Source organism: Pleurodeles waltl, chromosome 5 (assembly GCF_031143425.1).
Source record: "Pleurodeles waltl isolate 20211129_DDA chromosome 5, aPleWal1.hap1.20221129, whole genome shotgun sequence".
Classification (NCBI taxonomy): domain Eukaryota; kingdom Metazoa; phylum Chordata; class Amphibia; order Caudata; family Salamandridae; genus Pleurodeles; species Pleurodeles waltl.
Window position 1 is genome coordinate 696,551,086 of NC_090444.1, and position 21,886 is coordinate 696,572,971.

A 21,886-nucleotide genomic window follows, 5' to 3' on the forward strand; every position below is an offset into this window, starting at 1 on the left:
AGGATCAAGTTAACTACAAAATCATGGCCTGGCATATGAATCCAAATAGATGTTTCACTTAAGTAGTTTCATTGACCATGCCACGGTGAACCCATTAAAAGCAAAATAGTTCACCACCTGCATATTAATGAGCCAGGATGCCATTTGCATTGTGAGGTTCTCTGTGGCCTTGGGTAAGCATTTATGGAGCTAAACAGTAGAGAGATGAGCACTGCTTTTGTGCCAAAACCGACCATGCACTCTGACACCCGCTTCTTAAGGAAGAGTAGCTCCAATGTCTTTGTGAGGTTTTACGGTCCCTGGAAGTGAGGAATGGGATATATATGCTACATAGGACTTCATACTGAAACCTTATATCCTGCCATTACAGAGATTATTTAGAAATGGTTGAGTATAAGTCACGTTTGAGAAGGAAATATTTTGAACATCCCTTGTGCAGGCACCAATTGATGCGTGCTTCATCATCACACCAGCGTTCTCTGCCTTTGACAATTCCATTGCATATCACAAGTGGATCTAGCCCTTCTTTAGTGTTTGATTTGCAATTGGTTTCATCTTGAAAACTGTCATCTGCAATTATAATTTTTAATCACCAATACGCTATTCGAAATCTAATGAATAGGGTCAACTGCCACGTTAGAACCGTCTTGTGCAAAGAAGCATTGGCAAAGCCAATAGGTCAGTTCTCACCTTCTAAAGGCGAGACCTGTTGGCTTTGCCATTGCACATTTTTTAAGGACTGCGAGGTTCCACTGAATTAACCTACTTGTAATGCCACACCTTCAAATTTGTAATGTAAAGGATGTAAGGATAGGATGAGCAGATACCGCTTCCCTTCCTTAACCACCCGTTCCTTTCCAACTTTAACCCTTCCAGATAAGGACATCAGACAAATTGATGGTAACACCGCATTATTGCCTTATGCAAACTGCACAGCTTTGAAAGATGTTGCAATTTTGGACCTCTGAAAAAGTAAGCCCTGTTGAATAGGTAATACCCCAGTTGGTATTCCCACATCATTTTACCATGGCCCATGCACTGAGGGCTTGAATGTTGCCATCCACAGCCTTTGGCATGCTGCTTCCCAGTACTGGGAATCAACATAATAGTGGTGGAAAAACTACCCTCTCCCGCTTCTTTGGGCAGGGCACCATCAATAATTCAGAAAGATTTTGTCCTCCAAACCTATGACCATAAACATCAAAGCGTTCACTCTCTCCAGTCATCAAAAGACATGCACGCTTGTGCAACATGTAGGTTTGTGCACTGGAAAGTACCGCTAAAGTAATGCAAAGTAGTGCTATGTACTACTTTTCCACAAGGCATGTCACAGGAGTGGTGGGCGCATTAGTATTCCAATGCAAACAAACAGTGGCTTTGCAATCTCTATCTAATAACACACACAAAAAAGGCAGAAAGATGTGGAAAAGTTTTTGTATCACCGAACGTTTTTTACTTTGCTTGTGTGCTGTTCTGTAATGCAAACAAGCAAAGTGAGAAATGTTTTTAACTGTCTTAGCACAGTATTTTGTACTGCCAGGATATCCTTCCGGTACAAAATATATGCTAGACTCGTGCACACACCTTTGCAAAGGTGAAGTGAAGCAGGCAGAAAGAGTACCAGCACTGCGGAGTAGAACGGGGGGCCACATCTAGATTTTGTGCTGTACTGCTAACTCCCTTTCACGCAATACAGCACAGCAACTTTGTTTGCTGAACTGCATTGCATGAACAAATAGTACAATGGCAGTTAGGGGCTCAGTATGAGCTTGGCGGTCCGACTGTTGGACCCCCAAACCAGCGGGGTGAGGCTGCCGTCAAACCGGTGGCTTCAACCCCATTATATTACGATGTTTCCACTGGGCTGACCAGTGGAAACACTGTATTACAACGTTTCCTCTGGTCAGCCTGGCAGAAACAGTGCCACAGCATTGGCCTCGGCTCCCTCACACAACAGCACCCTTGGAATGTGCACTGTCTGCAGATCAGACAGTGCGCATTCCAAAGGTGCTGGCAGGGGGAACCCTGCACTGCCCATGCCATAGGCAGTGCAGAGCCCCCCTGTGGGCCTCAATGCTGGCTTTCCACCAGCCTTTCAATGGCTGTGAAACCACCATGGAAGGACTGTCGGAAAGTGGGCTCGTGATCAGCATGGGGGTACTGCCATGGGCTCCACGGTGGCTGACCACGACTCTGACCGCTGGCACTCCCGTTGTAATCTGGTGGCTGGACCTTCAGGAGAGCGGCAGTCTGACCGCCACCGAGGTTTGGCGGTCTTAAGACTGCCAAACTCGAAATGAGGCCCTTAGTCTTGAAAGAATGTCATGATCAAAACTGTATTAAAGCATTCTTCAGTCGACATACAAGGCTTTGATGGCACTAAATTAAGCAATGTGACTTGCTGGAACTATTTATTTAATAAAGATTAAATGCTTCTTTTGGATTTTACTACCCATTTGAGTGAAAGGCGTGCAGTAGGAGGCTAAGCCATTATGTGCTTGTCAACAAAGAACGTGTTCCTGAATTAGTTCAGGCTGCCAAATGGTTGTCAAAAGTGTTTGCAGCATATACTTAGGTAGAGGCAGCACGCACTGTGAATCAGCCAATCAGGTGACAGACTGAGAGCACTTAGAGTCCACTATAGATTTCATTTCAGAAACAGGTCACCGCTGCCACTACCATCTGCTTTTTTTAAATATAAAGAAACATCAGTTTTTCTTGTCCTCTGCTCTCTAGAAAATGTTGCCATTTCTGCCAGTATGCTGGGCAGATAGATGGAGCTATCTGTCCATTCATAACATTTACTCCAATTCTCTAGGCGCACACTCAAATTAACCTACTGCAAGAGGAGCGTAAAGTGTGTTAAGATGCAGGGCACCATGTACGAAGAGAAGCCACATACGGAAATCTGTTTCATTTGGAGAAAGAAGTGTAAAAAAAAACTGATTTCGAAATCTAGTATTCTTAAGCTGGCTTCTGAAGGCATATTCGTACACTTGAACATCAAGGGTTAGGAAATAAAACATAGCTTGCTTATAGTTGTTATGACCACGTAGTTACACACACTGTTATCATCTCCTTGTGTGTAATGTGCGCATATGTGCAAAGGCAAAGCCAGTGCACAGCCAAAAAGTCTAAAATATGGCTAAAACATGGACGTGCATGGCCGTAAATTATGGATGTTGCAGTTTTCGCCTGATTTTGTGAATCTGCTTCAAAATGCTCTCATGCACTTATTTACTAGCCGTATGTGGTTTACCTGCCCCTGTAGACGTGGGTGCACGGAGAGATTGGCTGCAGGCTGAATTTACAGTAGCATCTTTCTATTTCAATGGGATGAGCTATCTCCGAAAAGGTGGGATACCAGAATATTGCATTCGGGATATCATATGGCTTAATTAGCGTGACCTAGATATTCTCTACAAAAATATCTTCCAACTGGAGTTAATAACAGAAAATCCACATCCAAAAGGTTGATATTTTGTAAACGATATTAATGTCATAGTACATATGTCAGGTAGTATTTCTGTATATGACTGTAACATAATATTTTATAATTCTTTCACCGATCAGGGTGCAGTAGGGTGAAAGTCTAAGGAATCCATGGTCGTTTTTCAAGGACATCCCAGACCTGAGGGTTTGTTTCAATTGCTTAACATAATTTCGATGTGAGGGAACAAGGGCTAGGCAGCGCCCTTATGTCTATCATAATGTCCCACATAGCGCCTCTGTATTACCAGGTTATCGGTGTTTTTTCAGATCCTCCACCAAAGTGGTGGTTCTGGGCAGTTACTGGTCAATCTCCTGCATGCCTGTGTGAACTCGCTTTTTTTAATGATACTAACGGGTTTGCAAACTGGCATGTTCAAGTAATCGACGTCCATGTTGCGTGCCCATGTTATGCTAATGTGCGTCAGTTCTTATCTCGGATGCATAGAGCCTCATTTCCATGGCTGGCACTTCCAAGCTTCATTAAGCTAGCTCAGTATATGAGATCGCCACTGTTACCACATTGCTCAAGAGCCTTTCCCGTTCCTCTCATGAGACACCCAGGCACCTGTTAGCACCGTTATGAAAAGGTTCAGTTTCTGTCACATTAATCCTCTTTCAATGGCCTATGTGAAGAAAACAAAAGTTGGTGGAGTTTGGGGGTGTGAGTATTAGATGCACCATTGCTCTGCGAGGTCAAGCTGAGTCTCTCTAGGTTAAGATATCTATACATCGATAGACCACTGGACTTTGACTAACACCTCTGCCACAGTTAAGCATGAGAGCCCAGGATCAATTATTTTCCAATTCTAGCACTGCTTATTACTACCATGGGTATAGACATGTACACCATACATTCCTGGTGTAAGCGATGGTCTCACACCAGAACATAGTGGTCTCGGGGCTCTCTCCTCTTATGGCGCTAAAGGTGCCTGCCTGGAAGTGGGCACTCAACCAAACATCATGGGCAACACCTCTCCCTCTGAGATATGTCTGTCTTTAAAATTTGAAAAACTGCTTTCAATCCCCCCACGATTTTCCCTGGAAAAAAACCATGGTGTGGAAAAGCATGGACAGCACATGGAGTCAGTGACAACGGGATGTCTGGTACCTGACAGCCTTTTCCTGCTGCGCCCAGATAACGTAGCAATGTCATTGGCACACTAGAACGTTTTAAAGTTTAGCCCCTTTACAAAAGAAAACTAAATAATTCGTGCCCACCAACCAAGGTCGAAACACAGCACGAAAAAAGCTTTTATACCGGAAAAAGCTTTTGTTCAGAATAAAGTGGCAACGAAGTCACTGAAGAACAAGGAAAAAGATTATGCCTCTCACTGATAAGCACCAAGAATTCAGGAAGTGGCACACAGATAGGAAAACAAAGGCTTTGTCAAAAACACAGATATTTTAAAAACTGTTTGGTGGGGGGAGGGTTTAAGCCACTGAACCAAGTCAACATCTTTCCAGTCAAAAGAGTACAAATCGTGCTCACAGCACAGGGGGCCTCCAAGAGGTCCAACACTAAATTATGAACACCTTGAAGGCAGATTTTAACAAAGTAGCACTAAGCTGAACAAATACATTGTTATCTGCCCTGAATCTGCAAAGTGTAAAGTGTGCTTTAGTGGTTATGTGGGGAGCTTTCAGTTGCTAATCACGGGTGGTGGATGAACTGACAGCGGATAGAATCCCTCACCTCAGCCTCTTGAAGCAGTGTTTGAAGTGGTGCTTAATTTGAACCGGTGATTACCGTTGGGCCATTTTTGGAGATCAGCACTTTTTTCTCATCATATTTTGACTCAAACGAGGTAAAACACAAAAACGGGAAAAAAGAAGGAAGAGAAAGGCAGAAAAAAACATCAGAAAGCAGGGACAGCAAGAGTGAAATAAAGGGGCGAGTGTCTGGTAGTGGATTTAAAATGGCCTGAGGTGAATTCAAGACTATTCAGCCATGGAATTTGGTGTGCTGATTTTTAATAGCGCTGCCAGAGCAGAGCTCGGGAAACTAGCACTCATTCTTTGACAAATTAAGCACTGGGCGAAGTCCAATCTGGCAGCCATTTATAAAGCATTGGCAGGAACTGCCATCACAGCGGTTCTTGCCAACGCTCTTCGCTATTTGGTGCAGGGCTCTGGCTACATGATGGAGCCCTGCACCAAAGTGTTTTCATTTTTATTTTCAAAAAGCAATTACTGAAGCAAGATCTTCTTTTTCAAAATAGAAAAGGAAATGCCCTCCCCCCCTCCCCCCACCCCCCACATACATTGGGAGTCATGTCCGATGCGAGAGGGACATTATTCCTTTCTGACTTTCCATTACCTGCAGGGTTTGTCTGGCGGTGACAGACAGTTAAAAAATGGCTATATGTCCGTCCATACTAATTGGGTGGGTGCCTGGCGGACATACAGACATTTTTCTAATGGCCCTTACTCCGCTGTCCACGAGGTTTGGTATGCCAGTGATGGAGTAGTCACCACCGTAGCCAAACCTATAGTCTGCCTGCACCTAAATTAGGCAGCTGGACCACTATTCCCTTTCGGCAAGCACACTCCGTCGCTGTTGCAATGGAGTATGCTGCTCACGAGATATAATTTGTGCCCTAAATGTCACAATCCTGCTGGTTGCCAGAACAGTAATGCTGTGCGATGTTACAGTTCTTCTGACAATTCTACACCATACTAAGAGATGGATCGCCTCTGCTTTTGCTGTAGCTAAAACAGGGATTCTGAAACATTGGAAATCGACCTCAGTACCAACATACAATGACAGGCTAGATGAAATATATAGAATGGCATCCTATGACAGAATAATGTAAAAGGAGAATGACAGAATGTCACCATGTGAAGATGTAAGGAGTGTATTCTCAAAAAGGCAGACAAACAATATTTGCATACCACCCTGGGTCAAGACTCAGTAATAGGGCAGTTTTCAGTGGTTTGCAAGAGAGCTGGGGGATTAGGGGTTAGGTTCTGATGGCTACAGGTATTAAGAAATTGAGAAAGGGAGAAACAGGATGGAGCATAAGGTGGAGTATCACAATTTATTCACAATGTAATTAATAACAACAAAACATAGTGGGAAAACGGTTTTATACTGAGCAATCATTCTGGTGGGTGATAAGCAAGGAGTCATGATGCACTAAGATGAAAGGGGATGGTCATCATCAGGTTAAAGTGTAGGTCTTCATAAACTTATAGGTTTATATCCTTTTCTTACGTGAAGGTGGGCTTAGGGGTTATATGTGACTAGGAGGAGGGGAAAATGTTTATAGAAGGACAAATGAGGACATCATTATGTTCGGTTTATAAAATTTAGAGTGTCCCCGAATATCGAGGTAGGAATCTCGCCTATAACTCGTATCATGGTCACAATATTGAAAGATAAAATATCGAAAGGTAAGTCTAGATTTTCCATATCTAACTCCACATATACGTACCTGGATGATGTAAATATCTTCATGCTGCAAAGATGCGGTGTTAAGAACAGTAAATCTATACTTCCTTTATATGCCCATACCTTTGGATATTTTGGCAACTTGATATTGTGTCCACGATATGAATGTATCCTGATATCCCTAGCCTCGATATTCCATTATACAATCAGAGAATTTTACATATTGCTTGTAGAGATGGGGGATGCATAGGATGTTCTTATCAAAGAAAAGGACAAGTACTGCATGTGTAATATGTTTTACTTCTTATATACTCAACACTAAAGAATTGAAAGATATATACAAAAATTTAGCCCAATTTAACTGGGGCAGCTTGTTTGGTGGTGTGGGTCATTGTCATCAACATAGGCAAAGGATGGAGGATGAGTTTAGACCAATTTGCCTTAGGAGAAAATGGAGTTTGGTTCCTAATTTGACAGCTGTGGACACAGACAATCTGATCCAAAAATAAAATTTTGCCTTACGAACTAATGATGGATGATCCCAAGCGATTTGTGTTATCACTCTGTGGTTTAAATCCCTTATCTGACAAAATATGAGGCGTTTTGTAACTTCTAGTTTAAGTCTATGGGAAACACTAGCTCATTACATTCGCACTTTCTATGTGTCTATGTGTTGTTTTTCAGTATTTAATTAGATTTAAGACTGCAGTCACTGCAGGTGTAATTTAGTCTACCACACAGGATATGTCGATTCAGGACGTGTGTGGACAGACTTCATACATTTGCATCTGTGCACGGTCATTTACACTGTCATTTCCAAACAAGCCTTGCAAAAGAAATCTGTGCACTGATAGATGTGTAAAAAAGCACACCTTTTGAACTAACTGATCAGTCTATTTGTTGTTTCCCTCTTCTTCAGTTGGTGCAAATTTGTGTGATATGGTGAGTGTGAGGGATGGTTCGCTTTACCATCACTCACCAAAGTCAAAACCCATGTTGACATTCAGTGCGATACAATACGAAGAGATATGTATGAACTAATGTTTTACAAGTATTGTCAAATATCTTGCAGAGTCAAAGACGTTAGTAAAGTCTTAAGTACCCTAAATGTGACTGGCTAAGTTGCCAACATGGTGACTTTAAGGCAGTGGTCTTCAAACTTTTCAATACCTGGACCTCCCTCCTTTGAAAAAAAAATATATTGAGGTCCCCCTCCTAATTCTTCACAATTATTCTTTTAAATTGGCAACGTTTAATTATGTCTAGATGTATTTAAGCATTTCAGTTAAGTTATGTTACTGTTTTACTAATGCTATCAAATGCATGATGGCAAACATACTATTCTGGTCAGGCAGGCCTTACTAACTTGTACAAGTATTCACAGAATGATTATTGGAAGTGAGGGTGGGGGTTTTGAAGAGTATGTTGAGTCCTTTCCCTTTTGACACATACTTCCAGCTTGGATATAAATGACAAAACATGTTAGTAATGGCCCATTACAGAGCGGTTTACAGCTGCTCATTTTTCAGCTAAATAACAAAGCCCTGATATTAGCATAATACTTCTTTTGGCCAGAGCCTGCCACGCCCCCTCTTGCCCCCCCCCCCCCCAGGATCAATTGAGGTCCTGGGTGGGATTGGGGGACGACCCCCACTTTGAAGACTCCTGCTTTAAGGGGAACAGTCTTGTTGGTATTTCCCACCAGCTCGGAAAAGTAGCAAACATTTTATGGCCATCTTTGCAATTTAAATAAACCACAGCCTGTGCAGGAGCTGGCCCATAATCCTATGGCCACATCACATTCAGGCACACCTCCCCAAGGATTATGGGGTATTTAAGCGGCCTTGAACCTCAGCTCACCCCCTTCTTCCCCACAGCTGCATTAAAATGAAATCGAGACACTGCGCACCTATATAGCCCAGCCTGTAAATTACGGCCACTGGAATTATGCAATTCTGTGACCCCAGCTTTTTCTGCATTATTATGAATTTGCTTAATTTGCCACATAGTCCATCATCTCATGCATAATCCGCATACTTTAACAAAAATGTGTTTCCAGTTCAAATGGATCAAAGGTTACTAAGCACGAGCAGACAAGTGTTCCTGAGCAGTGGAAGGGATTTTACTTGGCCGGTCACATTTCAGTTGCATGTCGCTTTATTTGGTTGTTAAATCGGTAATAATGAGGTGAAATCTTTGTCCAGACATTGTTACTGTGTAAAAATGACAAAATAATGAAGTAATACTAGGTCTTGGTTTACACCATATAATTTGGCTTTTCCTACCACACAATTTTACAGCGGCGGCTCCTCCGCAATGGCAGAGGAGCATCGCCCCAATGGCTAAGACCCAGCAGCTGAGAAATAAAATGATATTTCGTTTTTTCAGCTGCTGGCTCAGCTGAGCCAGTCTGTGAAGGGCGGGGCTGGGCCATGGGAGGGGGGAGGTGGGAGACAGAGTGGAGTGCACTAAGTGTGCATATTTGTTTGGCCGGCCAACTTAGGCTGGCCAAGCTGAAATGCGCACTTAGGTTTGTCCAACCGGGCTGTGTTACACAGCCGGGTTGAAGAAACTGCACAGACTCCAGTGCAGTGTCTGAGCAGCAGACCAAGCCACTCAGACCAATCCTGATGCTGCTCTCATGCTAAGTATAGCATGAGAGCAGCACCAGATTGTGTGGGGGAGCCTGTGCTGGTGTCCTAGGGGCTGCTGGGACACCATCAGAAGAGGAGCATGAGGAAGCCGCCAGCGTCGGGAAAGGTACGTTTATTTTTCATTTTTTCTCCCCCTTCGAGAGTTGTGGTGGCCAGTTTGGTCCTCCATTGCCGCATAATTCCAGTATCCCTGCTGTAAGTAAGTTAACCCTACAGATGTGTCACTTCGGTTAATAAACAAATTAACTATTTTCCCAACCACATAACTGTTTTTATGATGTCTGGTATGTAACAGTACTGATGCAAGCTTAGGAAGAGGCTTGGGGTGGGCACGCTAGGGACTCACCATCTGGTTGGTGTACCAGTAGAGCGCAGACTCCTTCAGCACGGACCAGAACTTCTTCCATTTGGTGCCCAGGAAGGCCCCCTTCTCCTTCTTCTTGTAGAGCCAGCCCTGGCAGTCGGCCTGCCCCAGGTCCTTGCACGAGATCCTCCTTCGGCTCATGGAGAAAATGCTGCCTGCGGGGCCAAGAGATTGGGTTAGAAGTGCGCCACCTCCACAGACTGGGGAACACGAGCGTCCCTGCACCCCGGAACTGACGGTGTTAGTCGCCTCAGTGACATGTGTCCTAGTCCAAGGTAGGAAATTGAAAATTATGCTTGATCTGTAAAAGACACCAGATTCGTGAAATGCGGCAGTAACTAGGATTAACCAGGCTTCTGACCGCGGTGCCACTGCACCTACTGCACAAACGAAAGCTACACCCAAATGCCCCTCTGCACATCTTGGTCTGACAGCTAACACTGCTCTAGCTGTTTGAGTACCAGGTAAATCTGAACTCTAATCCTGGCTTCCCCATCCCCTTATTGTATAATCTTGTGGAAATCATTATTTTTTTGGTGCCTCAGTTCCGCTATCTTCAATATTGACAGCCTGTGGTAGAACACTAATACCCTTAATCGTAACTGTATGATAACGGTGGAGGTAGGCGTCCACCGCAAGTGATAACGCACTAAAGGTAAACACATTCCCTTCCAGCAACACACCACCACCCCGACGCGCACTCACCTGAATTGTTTTAGTGAAGCGTGGAGTCTGTTACAGACAAATACTTGTCTAGAGGTGAGAAAACGCTGTCCATTCCCTGGGGTGCATTGTTTTTTTCAGTCGTCTCGTCTCACCGTCTGCCACGGCCTATATTTGCTGGACTCGCTCAGTTCATCACAACATCTCACTTATTGAGTTGTATTTCTCTCACTCGTTATACTTCTCGTTTTGTTGCTCTCCCCACTCTTCCACCTGCCCCCTCCCCCCCCTCACCACCCCCCCCCCCCCCCGCTGTGTTACTGTTCCCCGCCTCTCTGCTGCTCTCACTCACTCTGCCTCAAACAATTTTCTCTCAAACTCTCCCTCTCTTTCTTTCTCACTCTTTATCAGTCGGAGTCTGTCTCAATTTCTGCCACTTTTTCTCTGACAATCTGGCCTCTGTATCACCCTCTCTCGTCATTTCAATATCAATCCCTTTTCTTTCTTTATCAATCTCTTCCCCTCTTCTCTATTTCTTATGCACTTTTTCTCTAGCAGTCTCTGTCTTGTATCAGTCTCTCGCTCGCGCTCTCTAGGTTGTCATTCTCCGGCACCCTCAACCGTCCCCTCTCATTCTCTCACTCTCTCGCTCTTTCATTCTCTTTATTCGTTCGCTCTTTGTATCCCCTTTCCTCTTCTCACTCGCTACACCCCGACCCCTCCCAAACAGCTGTTTTTTTCTCGAACATACCCACAAAAAGTCCGTCCAGTTAGAACAGCGGCCAAGTCGATGCCACCCTGTGCCCGGCCAACAACAAAACAAAAATGCCACAAGCAGCAAAACCCCTCCACTCCCCCCCCGCCAACACACAAAACACACACAACCAGCCCCCCAGACACATGAAACAATAGTTAAGATGCCATTTACCTCGGGATTTCTTGGTCGGCTTCTGACGCAAAGAAACCTGCAGGAAGGCAAGAAGGAAATGTCCGATTGTGCCGTAACATTTGTCAAGAGAGAAAGGAGGGGGCTACTCAGGGAGGTGGAGTGGCGGGCAGGGTCTGAGACAGGGTTAGCAGGAAGGGCACATTCGAACGAAGCCACTCAGTGCTAAACGTGAACCCCTGGACGAAGCGTTATGTGTAGGCGCTGTAATGTAGGCACGAGAAGCTGTGGCGAAGCCACCACCGCTGCAGCGCCTCGCCGAGGCCAGCCTTTGCCACACCATCAGCAACCACTGACACTTCCTTAAAGTTGTGCTTCAGCTGCGCGCGAGATCGAGGCGGGGGGCAGGGAAACACTGAGCTGCTGAGTGCAGCCAGCATTCTAGTCAATAAAGACACAAAGGGTCTAGAGCTCAAAACCAAACGCCAATAAACTATTCAATGACCACCCCCACCAGAGCAACACTGACCCAACTTCCCACCAGTTGCAATAATAGATGAAAGAGATTTGACTGTGTACAGTGTTTTCAATGGGGGGCGCTCTACCTGTGTGTCTTTAATTTGGAAGGGGGAATACCTGCAATTCTTAGCTTTGTTTCAATAGATTTAATGAGAGAGTACCAACACTTTTCAGGAGCAAACAGGCACTTTAAATAGTGTGTGTAAGCAGTAGCGGCTGGCAACTGAGCAAAATCGGATGAACAAAACAAAGATAAAAAAATATATTTGAAAAAATCTTCCTTAGGTACACCACTGTGCTCCACCGCACCGCAGGCACAGGCTCCCAGCCTGCTCTGCGGCCAATCATGAGGCTTCTCAGAGCAGAATTATGATTGGCTGGAGTGCCCTGGCTGGGTGCTCCAAGGCAGACTGGGAGCCTGGGCTTGCTCTATCCAACCTGGCAACACAGTGCCGGGTTGGAGAGATCCCTTGTGCACATGTGTATTTGGCCGGCCCGAGATGGCCAGCCAAACATACATGCGCACTGAGGGAAGTGCTCTGTGCACTCCCCTCAGTGCTTGTCACCCCCATGGCCCCGCTCCTTGAAAAATAAAACAATAATAAACATTGTTTATCATTGTTTTATTTTTATAGTTTGCAGCTGCTGCTGCTGGTGCGCAGGTGGGGGGTGGAGGGGTATGACGCTCCTCCGCCATTGTGGAGGGACTGCCCCTGAGTGTAAGGAAATCAGCCATTAGTTTTGTGGTCTGCACAAGTAATGGGTCCACATTCACAATCCACTGGGAATCAGATACCCCATTGTACACTTGACTTTTTCAGGGTAGCTGAGCAGAGCAGTTCAAGGCTTACTCAAGCGAAGTGATGTGGACTGGTAATCATTTCGCTGGCACACAATAATACTCAATAAATGATTGTCCAGTCTGTGCTCTTTCTTTAGGAAATGGAAACATACATTTATTACCCACACAATACTAGATACCAACCAGTAATTTACAAATATACATAAAGCAGGTGGAAATATCTTTGATGGCATTGTGTAGTCACCTCTGACCCCCATTAAGGGTCATATAAACACATCAAGTAAGTTTATTTACTTGGTCAAAGTTTCCAGATCGAAAAACCACATGTTAAAGACTTCATATTGTACATACATGCAATCATCAATAATAGTAGTCATGAGTAAATACACTTATTACTGTCAATAAAGCATATACACTTGGGTCAGTAAACACTGTCAACATTGTTATATCAATAAACTATTTAAAAATGAACTTCACATGTGTCTGTGCTTTTTACATACTCTCAAATCATGAAAACACAATCATAAAAAATCCTCTAGATGGCATGACATGTTGATCACATACCATGCAATCTTAGACTTATCTCCTAGAGGTCACTGGACAACCTATACCCTCCTTCAGACACCTTTAGGCAACAATAGCTGCAACCATAACCTTAGCCCAGAGGGCATCACACTTCCAGCTGTAGAGCATCTGCTTCAGCCTATGTGAGGTTTGGAATAACTAACAAAACCTTAGATGGTCTTCTTTATCTTGACCCTGCAGACTTAGGGTCCGTACTTCATTAAAATACTTTGGGGTCTCCTTGGGAAAGCTGTAGGGCTTCTGCAGCTCTCCTGAGCTAACCATTGTCGGGCCTCACAGGACATTATGGCCTCTGAGAGTGTGAATACTTAATGAGTGTCTCTCCTGCAGTGCCTGGGGAGAGCTGCTGCCTGTTTTTGTGAATTTTCCTAGTCGTGTGGCTCATATGGATTTTTTTATTTTTTATTTGGGGGTGCAGCCCCACTTGAGCACCACACATGCCTTTAGAATGAGGGAGCAGCTGAGGGAGCACACCCCTCGCTGCCCCGCCACTGTCAATATCCACTCAAACTACTAACCTTTACTGATGCCCCTAGGAACCAACAGGGCTGAAGATGATAGACATATTGTAGGAGTACCTTGTGGTACTTACACATTGTGCCAGGTCCAGTTATTCCTTATTAGTAGAATAGAGGTTGTAGGAAGTTGGCTCTGTATGTACTATTTCAAAGTAAGAAATAGAATGCACAGAGTCCAAGGGTTCCCCTTAGAGGTAAGATAGTGGCAAAACGAGATAATTCTAATGCTCTATTTTGTGGCAGTGTGGTCGAGCAGTAGGCTTATCAGAGGGTAGTGTTAAGCATTTGTTGTACACACACAGGCAATAAATGAGGAACACACACTCAAAGACAATTCCACGCCAATAGGGTTTTATATAGAAAAATATATTTTCTTAGTTTATTTTAAGAACCACAGGTTCAAGATTTACAACCAATACTTTAAATGAAAGGTATTTCACTCAGGTATCTTAGGAACTTTGAATCATCACAGTAGCATGTACAGTTTTGACAAAAATGGCAATAAGCTATTTTAAAAATGGGCACTGCAAAAATCAACAGTTCCTGGGGGAGGTAAGTATTTGTTAGGTTCACAGGTAAGTAAAGCACTTACAGGGTTCAAAGTTGGGTCCAAGGAAGCCCACTGTTGGGGGTTCAAGGCAACCCCAAAGTTACCACACCAGCAGCTCAGGGCCGGTCAGGTGCAGAGGTCAAAGTGGTGCCCAAAACACATAGGGGGTCATTACAACCCTGGCGGATGGCAGAGAACCGGCGATAAGACCGCCAACAGGCTGGCGGTCTTACCTTGGTGTATTATGACCATGGCATCCGCCGGTTCTCCATCCCGCCCGCCGGGCTGGAGACCTGGGTCTCCAGCCCGGCGGCCGTCAGTATACCGCCGGCGGTATTTGGAACCGGCTTACCGTTGTGGATTTCCAGCTGTTTCAACTGCCATGAAATCCATGGCGGTAAGCACTATCAGTGCCAGGGAATTCCTTCCCTGGCACTGATAGGGGTCTCCCCCACCCCGACTCCCTCCCCTGCACCCCCCACCACCCCTGCCACCCCCCAAAGGTGGAAGGGCCCCCCTCCCCACCCCGACCCCCAACATAACATTACTCACACACACCGATACGAATGCAGGCACCACCAACACACACACACACACACCCCGACATACATGCCTACATCCACACACACAGTCAGACACGCACACCCACATTCAAACATACACGCACACATCCATACAGACATACCCACAGCTATACACGCACTCATTCCCATACACACAACACCCCCGCAAGCATACACGCACTCACACCCCCCCTCTACATACACACACGCACACCCCCATGCGCGCACACAACACCCAACACCCTCCCACCCCCCTCCCCTAACAGACGATCGACTTACCTGGTCCATCGATCCTCCTGGGAGGGGACGGGAGCCATGGGGGCAGCTCTGCCAACACCACACCGCCAACAGAACACCGCCACGCCGAATCACAGGATGTGATTCAGTGAGCAGTGTTCTGTTGACGTGGCGGTGGAGGTGGAGCAACCTCCACTTCCCCGCCGCCCATCACTATAGCTGTTGGCGGCTCTCCGTTGGAATAACGACGGAGAGCAGCCAACAGTCATAATACGGCGAGCGGCAAACCGCCTGCACAGGCGGTCTTCCGCACGGCGGTCCCTCGGCGGTCTTGCAAAAAGACTGCTGAGGTCGTAATGACCCCCATAGGCTTCAATGGAAATAGGGGTGCCCCGGTTCCAGTCTGCCAGCAGGTAAGTACCCGCGACTTCGGAGGGCAGACCAGGGGGGTTTTGTAGGGCACCGGGGGGGACACAAGCAGGTACAGAAAGTACACCCTCAGCGGCACAGGGGCGGACGGGTGCAGTGTGCAAACAGGCGTCAGGTTTGCAATAGGGATCAATGGGAGACCCGGGGGTCTCTTCAGCAATGCAGGCAGGCAAGGGGGGGGCTCCTCGGGGTAGCCACCACCTGGGCTAGGAAGAGGGCCACCTGGGGATCACTCCTGCACTGGAGTTCGGGTCCTTCAGGTCCTGGGGGCTGCGGGTGCAGTGTGTTTCCCAGGCGTCGGGTTCTTTGAAGCAGGCAGTCGTGGTCAGGGGGAGCCTCTGGATTCCCTCTGCAGGCGTCGCTGTGGGGGCTCAGGGGGTCAACTCTGGCTACTCACGGGCTCGCAGTCACCGGGGAGTCCTCCCTGTAGTGTTGGTTTTCCGCAGGTCGAGACGGGGGCGTCGCGTGCAGAGTGGAAAGTCTCACGCTTCCGGCGGGAAACGTGTGGTCTTTAAAAGTTGCTTCTTTGTTGCAAAGTTGCAGTTTCTGTGGAACAGGGCTGCTGTTCTCTGGAGTATCTTGGTCCTTTTAGATGCAGGCTAGTCCTCTGAGGCTTCAGAGGTCGCTGGACCCTGGGGGATGCGTCGCTGTTGCAGTTTTTCTTGAAGTGGGGAGACAGGCCGGTAGGGCTGGGGCCAAAGCAGTTGGTGTCTCCGTCTTCTCTTCAGGGCTTCAGGTCAGCAGTCCTTCTTCATCTTATGGTTGTAGGAATCTGTCTTCCTAGGTGCTGGGGGCCCCTAAATACTCAATTTAGGGGTGTGTTTAGGTCTGGGGGGTTAGTAGCCAATGGCTACTAGCCCTGAGGGTGGCTACACCCTCTTTGTGACTCCTCCCAGTGGGGAGGGGGGCACATCTCTAATCCTATTGGGGGAATCCTCCATCTGTAAGATGGAGGATTTCTAAAAGTCAGAGTCACCTCAGCTCAGGACACCTTAGGGGTTGTCCTGACTGGCCAGTGACTCCTCCTTGTTTTTCTCATTATCTCCTCCAGCCTTGCCGCCAAAAGTGGGGGCAGTGGCCGGATGGGTGGGCATTTCCACTAGCTGGGATGCCCTGTGGCGCTGTAACAAAGGGGGTGAGCCTTTGAGGGTCACCGCCAGGTGTTACAGTTCCTGCAGGGGGAGGTGTGAAGCACCTCCACCCAGTACAGGCTTTGTTACTGGCCTGGTCACAGAGTTACAAAGGCACTCTCCCCATGTGGCCAGCAACATGTCTGGTGTGTGGCAGGCTGGCAAAAACTATCAGCCCACACTGGAAGTCAGGTATGTTTTCAGGGGGCATCTCTAAGATGCCCTCTGGGTGTATTTCACAATACAATGTACACTGGCATCAGTGTGCATTGATTGTGCTGAGAAGTTTGATACCAAACTTCCCAGTTTTCAGTGTAGCCATTATGGTGCTGTGGAGTTCGTGTATGACAGGCTCCCAGACCATATACTCTTATGGCTACCCTGCACTTACAATGTCCAAGGTTTTGCTTAGACACTGTAGGGGCATAGTGCCCATGCACCTATGCCCTCACCTGTGAAAAAGTGCACCCTGCCTTAGGGATGTAAGGCCTGCTAGAGGGGTGACTTACCTATGCCATAGGCAGTGTGAGGTTGGCATGGCACTCTGAGGGGAGTGCCATGTCGACTTAGTCATTTTCTCCCCACCAGCACACACAAGCTAGCAAGCAGTGTGCATGTGCTGAGTTGGGGGGCCCCAGGGTGGCATAAGACATGCTGCAGCCCTTAGAGACCTTCCCTGGCATCAGGGCCCTTGGTACCATGGGTACCAGTTACAAGGGACTTACTTGAATGCCAGGGTGTGCCAATTGTGGTGACAAAGGTACAGTTTAGGGAAAGAACACTGGTGCTGGGGCCTGGTTAGCAGGCCTCAGCACACTTTTAAATCATAACTTGGCATCAGCAAAGGCAAAAAGTCAGGGGGTAACCATGCCAAGGAGGCATTTCTTTACAGAGGTGTTTCCAGCAGCTTAGGCTGTTAGAGGTAGCTATAGCTGAGCAGCTTAGGCTGAACTAGGAAACATGCAAAGCTCCTAATGTTCCACTTATATCATATAGCACCTTATCACAAGAAGACACAATTCTCAGAGTTACTAAAAATAAGGGTAATTTATTTTAGTGACAATTGCCAAAAGTATCTCAGAGGATACCCTCACTTAGGAGGTAAGTAATATACACAAATGATATGTACACAAACCAAAATCAGGTAAGTAACAGTAAGAAAAGTAGTGCAAACAATGTAGAATCACAATAGGATGCAATAGGTAGAAATAGGCCCAGGGGCAACACAAAGCATATACTCCAAAAGTGGAATGTGAATCACAAATGGACCCCAGGCCTATGGTAGGTTGTAGAGGATCGCTGGGACTGTGAGAAAACAGTAAGGGTGTCCAAAATACCCCACCCCAGGACCCTGAAAAGTAGAAGTAAAGTTACCCTACTACCCCAGAAAGACAGTATAGTCGAGATAGGGGATTCTGCTAGAACCACAGCTGCTACCAAAGTACTGAAGATGGAATCCTGGACCTGAGGACCTGTAAAGGAAGGGGACCAAGTCCAAGAGTCACGCAAGTGTCCAGGGGGGGCAGGAGCCCACTAAACCCCGGATGAAGGTGCAAAAGGGCTGCCTCTGGGTGGAAGAAGCCAAAGATTCTGCAACAACAGAAGGTGCCAGGAACTTCTCCTGTGGTAAGAAGATGTCCCACGGAGTGCTGGAGGATGCAGAAGTGTTTCTACGCAGAAATACTGCAGAAATACTGCAAACAAGCCTTGTTAGGTGCAAGTGTCGCAGTTGAGGATTTTGGGTGCTGCTGGGGCCCAGGAAGGACCAGGATGTCGCCCCTTGGAGGAGGAACAGAGGGGGCACTCAGTAACTCAGAGAGGCCTCACAGAAGCAGGCAGGACCCGCAGAAGTACCAGAACAGGCACTTGGAAGACCTGAGGACAGAGGTTGTCTCAGAGTCACAAAGGAGGGTCCCACGACGTCGGAGTCCAACTCAGCGAGTTGGGCAATGCAGGACGGAGTGCTGGGGACCCAGGCTAGGCTGTGCACAAAGGAAGTCTTGGAAAAGTGGACAGAAGCCAGAGCAGCTGCAGATCACGCAGTACACAGGTTTGCTGTCTGGCGTGGGAAGGCAAGGACTTACCTCCACCAAATTTGGACAGAAGGGCCACTGGACTGTGGGAGACACTTGGACCCAGCTCCTGTGTTCCAGGGACCACGCTCGTCAGGATGAGAGGGGACCCAGAGGACTGGTGATGCAGAAGTTTGGTGCCTGCGTTAGCAGGGGGAAGATTCTGTCGACCCACAGGAGATTTCTTCTTGGCTTCGAGTGCAGGGTGAAGGCAGATAGCCCTCAGAGCATGCACCACCAGGAAACAGTCGAGAAAGCCGACAGGATGAGGCGCTACAATGTTGCTGGTAGTCGTCTTGCTACTTTGTTGCAGTTTTGCAAGCGTCCTGCAGCAGTCAGCAGTCGATCCTTGGCAGAAGTCGAAGAGGGAAGTGCAGAGGAACTCTGGTGAGCTCTTGCATTTGTTATCTGAGGAATAGCCCAAAGGAGAGACCCTAAATAGCCCAAAAAGGAGGATTGGCTACTGAGAAAGGTAAGCACCTATCAGGACGGTCTCTGACGTCACCTTCTGACACTGGCCACTCAGAGCTGTCCATTGTGCCCCAACACCTCTGAATCCAAGATGGCATAGGTCTGAGACACACTGGAAGAGCTAGGGCACCTCCACTGGGAGGTGCTGGTCAGGAGAGTGGTCACTCCCCTTTCCTTTGTCCAGTTTCATGCCAGAGCAGGGCTGGGGGTCCCCGAACCGGTGTAGACTGGCTTATGCAGAGATGGGCACATCTGTGCCCATCAAAGCATTTCCAGAGGCTGGGGGAGGCTACTCCTCCCCAGCCCTTCACACCTATTTCCAAAGGGAGAGGGTGTAACACCCTCTCTCAGAGGAAATTCTTTGGTCTACCTTCCTGGGACCAGTCTACGCAGGCCCCAGGGGGGCAGAAACCTGTCTGAGGGGTTGGCAGCAGCAGCAGCTGCAGTGGAGACCCCAGAAAGCAAGTTTGGCAGTACCCGGGTTCTGTGCTAGAGGCCAGGGATGCATGGAATTGTCCCCCCAATACCAGGATGGTATTGGGGTGACAATTCCATGATCCTAGACAAGTTACATGTTCGGAGTTACCATGGTGATGCTGCATATAGGTATTGACCTATATGTAGTGCACAAGTGTAATGGTGTCCCCGCACTGACAAAGTCTGGGGAATTTGCCCTGAACAATGTGGGGGCAACTTGTCTAGTTCCAGGGTGCCCCCACACTAAGTAACTTGTCACCTAACCTTCACCAAGTGAGGGTTAGACATATAGGTGACTTATAAGTTACTTATGTGCAGTGAAAAATGGCTGTGAAATAACGTGGACGTGTAAGAATTGTCTGAGCTCCCTATGGGTGGCAAAAGAAATGCTGCAGCCCATAGGGATCTCCTGGAACCCCAATACCCTGGGTACCTAGGTACCATATACAAGGGAATCATAAGGGTGTTCCAGTGTGCCAATGAGAATTGGTAAAATTAGTCACTAGCCTGCAGTGACAATTTTAAAGCAGAGAGAGAGCATAAACACTGAGGTTCTGGTTAGCAGAGCCTCAGTGATACAGTTAGGCACCACACAGGGAACACATACAGGGCACACATTATGAGTACTGGGGTCCTGCCTAGCAGGATCCCAGTGACACATAGGCAAAAACAAACATACATACAGTGAAAATGGGGATAACATGCCAGGCAAGATGGTACTTTCCTACACATATTGAATGAAGACACTGTAGAATCACACTTTTCTGTAATGGGTTTTGCTGCTAATTTGTATGAAGAAGTTCCTTGGTCAGAAAAAAATTGTCAGAAAGTAATACAATCTCTAATCTTCACACAGCTCTCAAAAAACTCAAAAGGAGGGGTGAAACCTGAGCCTCAGACAATAAGTGCTCTCAGTCTACAGCCTTGGAACTCTTTGTGGATGGGCCCAAAGGTTCTTGTGGCGGGGAGGACAGCGGTACATTTGGTGAGTAATAATAAGCCGTTCAGTGAGCTAGGGGTGGGGGGTGTTGCTTCCTCTGTTTGTTGGTCTGCCACTGTTTCAATCTTGTCTGGCAGCCCGCTGATGGGTATTACATCAATGATTTAAATGGGCATCAATAAAGAGCAGGCCCTTTAGAGGTGACTATCCCCCCATAAAGAAACTGCTTATCTTCCTCACTCTCTAATGAAATCCATTAGATTTTGAGCGAACCCTTAAAAATTGAACAAAAAATGTCTTATGTTGACTTGGCTATGAGTCAAAAAGCATAAGCCATTGACAAGTCCTACTTCAGGTACCATCCCTTCAGTGTTAATGGAAGCCTCCGACAGATCATCATCACATTCTTCATTGAGAGCAGCAACTAACCAATCTGAAACACAGAACTCCTTCACGCCTAGAACCGGGAAGGAAGAAACAGATGTCAGCTGCCAGTCAGAGTGACATGTTTGATTGTTTAAAGATTTGACTGTAGTTCTACATAAATTACCAGCCCTTACAGACAATTTTAAAGATAATTTAAACCAGTTTAGTGGTTCTATCACAGAAGACAATACAAGTATGTCAGAAGCTGTTGTCATGTACCCTCCTTTTCAATTGTGTAAATCTGCGCATGATGCTTCATTTCATTAATTCAGATCTAGCACTAAAGATAGGTCTAATAGTTCTGATCATTTATCAAGCAAGCTATTACCCAACCCTCTAAGTGAAACTGAAGTTTAAGCAGAAACACTTATCACCAACCTACAGAAGATCTATCAAGTTAATGATGATGTTGGCAGTTATGATTTAATGAAGCTATGTGATGTTCTTGACATACCACAAGAGTCTATCCTCTCAAGTGGAGAAAATCCAATGTTTGCGCAAGCTCTGTCAACGTCACAGATAATTTACCTAATTCTACAGCTATTCAAAGACATTTAACAGGTACTTTCCCATGAGGCAAAACATGTTAAGGCACAGCTAGAGAGCCTAGATCAGAAATTCAAAACCTGTATTCTAAACAGAGAAACTGCAGAATTAGAGGAGCGGATATTCAACCTCGTGGACTGCCAAAAACAACATTAAATCTTCATTTAGAAA

The 21,886-nt window shown here is 46.5% G+C and overlaps 1 protein-coding gene across 5 annotated transcripts in view; it reads right to left on the reverse strand.

Annotated features, from left to right (window-relative positions):
- IPCEF1 (interaction protein for cytohesin exchange factors 1) overlaps positions 1–21,886 on the reverse strand; it is a 402,674-nt gene that overhangs the window by 258,123 nt on the left and 122,665 nt on the right. For 2 of the 5 annotated variants that reach the window (XM_069234626.1, XM_069234627.1), the window contains exons 3-4: positions 11,493–11,529; positions 9,884–10,056 (exon numbers count right to left, since the gene is read on the reverse strand). The exons of 2 other annotated variants lie outside the window; for them this stretch is intronic. In XM_069234626.1, coding sequence (XP_069090727.1) covers positions 9,884–10,056; positions 11,493–11,529 — 210 coding nt within the window. Of the gene's footprint in view, positions 1–9,883; positions 10,057–10,606; positions 11,386–11,492; positions 11,530–21,886 lie in introns of those variants that run through there. One more of the 5 variants, XM_069234629.1, reaches the window with a different exon arrangement.